The sequence below is a fragment of the Atractosteus spatula genome, chromosome 13 (assembly GCF_055471065.1).
Source record: "Atractosteus spatula isolate fAtrSpa1 chromosome 13, fAtrSpa1.hap1, whole genome shotgun sequence".
Lineage (NCBI taxonomy): Eukaryota > Metazoa > Chordata > Actinopteri > Semionotiformes > Lepisosteidae > Atractosteus > Atractosteus spatula.
Window position 1 is genome coordinate 22,192,925 of NC_142718.1, and position 8,475 is coordinate 22,201,399.

The 8,475-nt window shown below is 35.3% G+C and overlaps 1 protein-coding gene across 1 annotated transcript; it reads left to right on the forward strand.

Moving 5' to 3' along the window:
- The first annotated feature begins 3,153 nt into the window (after positions 1-3,153).
- Positions 3,154-7,605, forward strand: mstnb (myostatin b). Its single transcript, XM_088931234.1, has 3 exons — positions 3,154-3,631; positions 4,883-5,253; positions 6,316-7,605. The coding sequence occupies exons 1-3, from the start codon at positions 3,259-3,261 to the stop codon at positions 6,694-6,696; spliced, it is 1,125 nt and encodes a 374-aa protein (XP_088787360.1). The 5' UTR covers positions 3,154-3,258; the 3' UTR covers positions 6,697-7,605.
- The last annotated feature ends 870 nt before the right edge of the window (positions 7,606-8,475 follow it).

Consider the following 8,475-nt stretch of genomic DNA (forward strand, 5'->3'; position numbering starts at 1 on the left):
ATGGGAAGCAGCAGCAGCAGGAGATATCACAGAAGAAGTCAGAAAATTTAAGAAAAATGCTTTCCCACAGAAGAAAATTCTAATAAAGAAAACAATGTGAAAAAATCTAGCCATATACTGTATCATATATATGTATTGTGTATATACAGTACAGTATATGTAATTTTCTAGTCATTAAGAAATAATTGTAATTATGCATACCTAGGATAAATAAAGCACAACTATTGTAATAACAGAAATGCTATGGCGCTGCTAATAAAGTAGTCTGTACTTCTGAAATGTAATCATGCAATGCTTCCTCCTTTGCATTAAGATTGGTGATCTTAATTATAAGCTCTAATGCATTGTTTGGGTAACAGACTTATCTTTCTAACTAATGCTGAATGGCCACCAATCATGTCCTAATCAAGTGAAGTGATCTTTTTTCGTATTTCCAGATAATAATAATTCAAGTAATAAAAAAATGAAGAGCATGGATTCTTCCAAACAGGTCATAAGACATTTATCTTAAATTTTAAGTACAAAAATAAGCATTAAAAGGGGTATCTGTAAGGAAATGAAAGAAGCAGGTAATCATCTGAATTAATATGAAAAATATTTGCATTATACAGTATATTTTTAGAAAGTACAACTATTCCACAGATAACAACAGATTACATGTTATTTATGTTATGTTATTACATGTTACTGTTATTGCTATTGTGTTACTGTCTATTGTCTTATCTTCTGTTCTATTTATATACTGCACCTGAGTGACTAATGAGAAACACTTTTCATTATACTATGCACCTGTGTAAGTATAATGACAATAAAGTTAAATTGAATTGAACAAATCATTCTGAATTTTAAGTTTAGGATTTTGCTTTCAGTGTAGACCTAATTGATGAAGTTAACATTAATAATAAAATGTATTAGTTGTAATGTATTCTTAACCTGCAATTTTTCCTTATGCATCTTTAATGTATAATATCCCTTTTAACATGACCTCAGAGCACCAGGTGCACATTTTCTTCCAAAACAGCATGATTTCTGTTATTGCGTAATTCAAACTTCATCCATTGTCTTCCAAGGAGCAGAGCCTTGTGGTACAGTATGTAAATACCCATTTCTGCCACTCTACAATGCACTTTATTCTGAATGCAAATAATTACAGTAATAGCACACTTTTGGTGTTACAGACAGCTGGACAATGAGATTGTAATCTGATATGCAAGTAGATCCAATTTACAGTGGGAATAAGTAAGGCCAGTTAGGAATGAGGAAAAATAAATTATAACCTGGTGTGCAAAATTTTGCTACACAATATCAGTAAAAAGATCTGACATTGATTTAAATGTTTTACCACAATACATACCATAAAAAGCTGTTTTACATGGACTTCATGCGAAATGGAAATTAAAAAAATATTTTTAATTGTGTAGCTTATTAAGGTAATTTTGTGCAACTGAATTAACCCTGTTTTTGTACAGCAAACTTTCTCTTTCATATGAATTATTCATTAACTTTTTTCTTTTTCTTTTTTCTTGAATTTGTGGAATAGGTGATGTACTGTATACAACAAATATAGTTACTTCACAATGTAGTGACAGCAACCTTTTAAGCAATAAAATATAAAAACTGTGTAAGGGCCTGGATAACTCTTCAAGGCACTGCATACATTTAACAAAATATTTATTATTTCTTATACAGTGTATGGTTTTGCACTAATAAGGCTCTATTTAGATTATTACAGTATGTACAATTTTGGTCACCATGATGTACAAAAGATACTGAATTAGTTCAAAGAAGAGAAACCAGATACAGTATATTAAAGGGTGTTGTTGGAAAAAGCTGTAGATGAAGCTGATACTGTACCTTGGCTTCTTTTAAGAAACAGCTGGGAGAGATTCTTGTATCAATTAGCTACTACTCAAGTCCCTTAGTTGTAACTTTTCTTATGCTTTTGTAAAATTAACTTCTAATACAGATAATATCAACAAACGAGGTAGGGCACACAAAACTCTAGTAAGTCACTTCTGTATTTTTTGTTCTTCACAAATCAGTGTCACTAGTCTTATACGGGATTTTTTTGTACTGTGAAATACAGGATTTGAATTTAAACCTTGCGAGCAGCCATTCTAATATTGGCCAGCAGGGGGCATACTAAGCATTATCAACATTCTGTAATAAATATAAATTAACCTTCGACATAACACAGTATAATGTAGTCTGGAACTCGAAAAATTGATTTTGTATATTTTGCATATACTTTGATATATTTTTGATATACATACTTTGAATATTTGTATTTAATGAAATTGTATGTTTTTATTTTAACTCGAGAATCCCAATTTGTGATTTTCAAGTCATTAAGAAATAACTATGCATACCTTCGATACATAAACACAATTATTGTCGTAATAGAAAAGCCGTTTCCTTTGTCATTTACCATTGTATTAATTGAAAAATATTTTAATATTATTTTTTCCTGTTACAAGTGATAAATGAATTTCATAAGCGCCGCTGCTTTCCAGTGGGAAAGTGGAAATCAGACACTGGTGGCCAAGTGCTTAACCCAAGATTATTTTTATCTGAGGGTGCTACTCCTGAGAACGTCACACTTCATGGTTTCTATTGCAGCGGCTCAAAAATACTTCAAATACTCCAGTTTGCTAACTTCTTTCTACTTCAGCCGTGAAATCGATGTTTCTCACCGCAACTGCAAGATTTGAATTTCAACGTGTACATTTTGAAAAAGATACACAAGTCGTGTGCCAAAACTATCCACAAACAGCGAAGTGCAAAACTGTAACAACAAACTTAAATTAATCCAAGTCGCGTGGAATGCGGACGACAAAAAAATCAGCAAAGTTTTATGAATAATGCATTGTGGCAAGTAATTTACCCCAGTACAGCACTACATGCAAAACAGCGCCAGGATTCAAGAAGTTAATTAACACGTATTCCAAAAAGCCCTTGCTTTGATTTATATTGCGCAGTTGTCTCATAAAATCGAACAGTCACAGCTATGGTAGCTGACGCCTTGACAGAAATGGATCTCACCTCTGACAGCTAGATTCATTGTTGCCTGACTAGCCAATCATTGAATTTTGACGACACAATAGAGTAACCAGAGTGGGGGTATAAAAAGCCCAGTTGAAATATATGACACCTATCGGTGTGGTGGATGGTTCAAAGTATAGAAAACTCTTCACTGCTTTGAAATAAGAGGAAATAAATACAAAACATTAAGAGAGATACGCACCAAACACTGGGAACATGCAACATTCACAGATCCTTATTTACCTGGGTCTCTTGGTCGCTTTTGGTTCAGTGGGTTTGGGTAATATTACAGCGCAACAGCCTTCTGACACAGTGGAAGACGGTGAGCAGTGCTCTGCCTGTGATTTCAGGCGGCAGAGCAAACTTATGAGACTGCACTCCATTAAGTTCCAAATTCTCAGCAAACTTCGCCTCAAGCAACCTCCAAACATCAGCAGAAATGTTGTGGAGCAGCTGCTGCCCAAAGCTCCTCCAATACGGGAGTTGCTTGACCAATATGATGTCCTAGGGGATGATAATAAGGACGCGTCTCTAGAGGAGGACGATGACCATGCCATCACAGAAACAATCATGACCATGGCTACAGAGCGTAAGTATTCTTGGTATATTATTTATTATTTCTAGCACTTAAGATAAAATTAAATTAAAGAGCATTCATAACACTCAAGTCGAGGTGTAGCGTTTAAGATACGAATGCTTAGCAACAGATTATTTTTACTGTTATCTGGTGTTTCTCGCTTTGCGTCGCAGGAGAAAGTACCCTTTACCTTCCAGTTATATAGTAGTGAGAAGTTTCAGCTGTTCTGCTGACTGGACTGCTCCTTTAATCGTAGTTCTATAAAACGTTTGGTTGCAAAAAAAAACCATCTTCAACAGATCAACATAGTGTGTGTCCCGACCACCTGAATGTCGTCTTTCGGAAAAAAAAGTTGTGCGCAACAATTCGATGTTCTGCATACCTGTTGCGCAGTGATTGCTCTTAATCACTAAGATTTATAATGATATTTGGGTTAGTTTTCCCATGATAAAATACTGTACTGTTTTAGGAAATGACTGCAGAGTTATAGTGGAAAGACCAGTGCAAGACAGGCTTCATTTACTATTAGCGCACTATATTTCATATATTTCAAGCGCTCTTCATTTAATTTTATCTTAAGTGCTATAAGCCGTGTATTTCTTGAGCCAAATTTATATTTCCTAAACAACTGTGCAACTGTCTTGCCTGTTCAATTAATCCCGTTCTCTTGTGTAAAAAGTGCAGAATGTCCTAAAACATTTTTAGATTAATCAGTGAAGAGTCTACCAATAACATAATGCATAGGTACTGTATAGTCATATCACCCTAGAAATGCCTATTCATTCAACAGTTTAGCTAAAGCACCAGGCTTAAACTACTTGCAACATTTGCTACAAAAACACGATTCATATTAGGAGAGTCTCAAGACACCCAATGCTGCTCCACAAAATAATTTAAAGTAACTTGATTCCGAAACAGGATACATTTCTAATTCCTAGAAATGGCAGGGAAGTTGTGCGGCGAATTTTTAACTCAAACACAAGATTGCATATGAACTAATAATAATTTATAACATCACATATTCATGGTAACGAAATAAGTTAAGAAATCCTTGCATAGTTCCGACAGATCTTGCTGCCGAACGTGGCAATATATTTACAAGATTATTTAACATTGCATTATTAAATTAGCTGTATATATTTCCTACGTCGTAATACTGTATAGCATAGGTTTACTCCGAGTACATTTAATTAATCTCATACAGTAGTTTTTAACCTTTTAATAACCTCTGAATATTGTATTTTTCCTTTGCTTTCCCAAAAGCTGACTCCACTGTCCAGGTGGACAGGAAGCCAAAATGCTGCTTGTTCTCATTCAGCCCAAAGATTCAACCAAACCGCATCGTCCGAGCTCAGCTCTGGATACACCTCCGACCAGCTGATGAACCTACCACAGTGTTTCTGCAGATTTCCAGATTAAAACCAGCAACGGATGGAAACAGACACATAAGAATCCGATCTCTCAAATTGGATATAAATGCAGGAAACCCCTCTTGGCATAGCGTAGACGTTAAACAAGTGTTGCAAGTCTGGCTTAAGCATCCAGAAACTAACTGGGGGATCGAGATAAACGCATTTGACTCCTCAGGAAAAGACTTGGCGGTTACCTCACCAGAAGCAGGAGAAGAGGGACTGGTAAGTGATTAAGTAATGCCTCTTTAAATCCTTTTTTGGAGGGCAACGTGGAAACGAAAATATACGTTATATGCATGATTCCAAAGGCAATTGCTTAACCACACGCGTAGATAAAAGGCATACAGTATCTGTGTCTTTTGAAATATATAAACAATGTCAGTTATTTATTAAACCGATGTAAACCGAGCTACATTACAGTTTGAAAAGGCGGTGAGAAAAGCACCCCTAATACACTGTCTTAAACATTTCACGGATTTGCGAAAACCAGGCGCAAATTCAAATGTTTCTGCAATGACGGGTGAATTGAAACTTCAAGATTTAAGTAACAATCCTTTTAATAGTTATTTCATGATGTGTTCATCTTCTAGAGTTAAAATAAATCTACTACTTGACATTTTATTGATAATCTATGTAATTATATTAAAGTGCAACCCATCTTTTAAGGTGCTTTTTTCTTTTTTTAAATCGATCAGGTATTTTGTCAATATAATTTCCCATTATGGAAAGAGATTATGTAAGTCACAGCTGCTTTTCCCGGATGTTTTGCTGTAAAGTACCAGAGAGACTGTAAATTAGAAAACAGAGCTATGAAGATTTGTCAAAGTAAGAAATACTCGACAATCTTGTAGTTAAAATATTAAAAAATCAGAACGCTTGAAATTTATAACAAAAAGATGTATATAAATTAGAAAAATAACATTTTTGTTAGCGAGTATTTTTTAGGAGAAAGTTAAAACATCATTTAAAAAAACCTCCGCACATAACATTGTCAAAGATGGCAAGATCGGGCATCGTCTACCGTCCGCATCATAAATGACTGAGTATAAAAGACTACATATGCATATAAGCCACATCGGAATACATCGTTCCAGTCAGTCATAACTATTGCATAACAAACATATACTTTCATTATAATTAATATAATCAAAATCCCTCTCCACAGAGGTAATACCAAAGCACTTTGTCTTATATTTTTTCCCCATATATAGGTATTGAGCAGTAGAGTAACACTTCTACTCGATTTTGCACTCAGTTTTAGTTTTAACTTGTTTTTTAATACAGCAGCCCTTTATGGAAGTGAAGATTTCCGACACTCCCAAGAGGCTGAGGAGAGACTCTGGCCTAGACTGTGATGAGAATTCACCTGAGTCCCGATGTTGTCGGTATCCCCTCACTGTGGACTTTGAGGACTTTGGCTGGGACTGGATTATTGCCCCCAAACGGTACAAGGCCAATTACTGTTCTGGAGAATGTGAGTATATGCATTTGCAGAAGTACCCCCACACTCACCTGGCTATTAAAGCAAACCCCAGAGGTACAGCCGGGCCCTGCTGCACCCCTGCCAAGATGTCCCCCATCAACATGCTCTATTTCAATGGGAAGGAACAGATCATTTACGGCAAGATCCCCTCCATGGTGGTAGATCGCTGTGGGTGCTCATGAGCCCGCTGGCGAAGCCTGTTGCATCTTGAGGCTGGACTTGAGAATTAAGAGATTTCATCTATCAGTGATTCCCGCATTTCCAAAATACTGTGCAATAGAACCAGAATAGCAACAGATGCTCCCTGATTGTTGAGCAAGTCATTGAAAATGATGGAGGAAGTCAAATGTGCGCGGCTGTGGGAAGTTTGATCTTCGGACTAGATGGGAGGAAGCAGCAGTCAAGATCATGGCATCTCCTTACGAACCTTTTTCCTCACTGTCTCGCTTTTCAACATAAGCTTCAAAAACCTATGTTAAACTATCAGTACACATCATATACTGTATGTAGATTTCTGAATGGAACTGAGAAGCCTACAAGTCAGTTAAAAAAGGCTTAATGTTGGAGTTGTAGATGAATACGTGCGGGGTCTGAGTCTTTTGTAAAAATGCATCAGTAAGGGCTTCAGTTTATGTTATTTACATAAGAGGCATCATAGTTCAGTAAATTATAGCATTTCTATTACATTGCCACCTGAACTGCCCTGCACACTTGAATTATTGTTAATCACAATTACTGGAAAGATGGACTTGAATGGGAAGTACTAAGAATGCAGCCTTCACATGTAAATGTATGAAAGGCAGAGAAATACAAAACTGATGAATGTTAAAACCATGCTCAAACTTTTGTCTTTCAAACAATACAGTTTGCACTATGGCAAGCCAATAGAAAGAAATGGTTGCTACAAAAAGTTGTAAAAACTGATTTTGATATGTTTGCTCATTTGTATTATGTACATGGCATTGTTTCCATAAGTATTTTCGTATTTTTTTTACCCATTGTTGGTAAATGTATAATAAGACCACAAAGTAGAGAAAAGTGTACAATAACAAATCTATATATGTTATACAAATAAAGGTGCTTGCTTTTAAGATTAGTGCTATTTTTTAATACAGAAATCATTTTAATATTAAGAAAGTGTAGAGCTTTCTCAAACTGTTTTAATTAACTATAATATAAGCCTAACTTAGAGCCCAATTTGATCAAACTGTGTTCTTTATGATCATACAGTTAGACCATATACAATCTAAAGCTCAGTGAGTGGCATGCAGTGAAAGCTTAAGTTTTATCAGTGAGTCTTGCTGTTCTCCCACTCTTCATACAAACATCAGTCTCTCCAATGCAGATTTTATATACTAATTAGGCAGATTCTGTGCACAGGCAAAACTCGTAGAGCCATCTACAGATGTTGCTAGTTTGTGAGGTCTTTGGGTTACCATGGCAAATATAAGTGATGGACTGCTAAGCACCAATATTCATATCTCAGTTTCCTGCTGGCTACTTTCTCCTAGTTTCACACAGATCCTTCTTGGTTATATAACTCATCACATGGTTTTGTAACCTTATTTTCCAGGTCATGTAAGGATTTACATTCTCCCAAGAATATGCATGAAATGTTTCACTGCTGATGATGGATTTGTCATGCAGAAAATTACAAACATGATATGTAAACATTTACCACATCTGTATATTACAGTTTGTAATTTCCTATGTGAAGATAATTGATTTATGGAGCCTTTACAGTAATTTCTTACATAGAGCTTTAGGCTATTTTCTATTGTTAATTAGTTGACTAAAACAAGCTTTACAACACAAATGTAGGTTTCTTCCAGGAGAGATTTCCCACATAATTATTGTGAGAGACTTGTGTTTCTTTGTAATTTAATTTGTAGAAATAATTAGAAAAGCTATTTTTGCCTTAAAACTAATTTAATACTGAAATTTACTTCAGCATTTAGAAA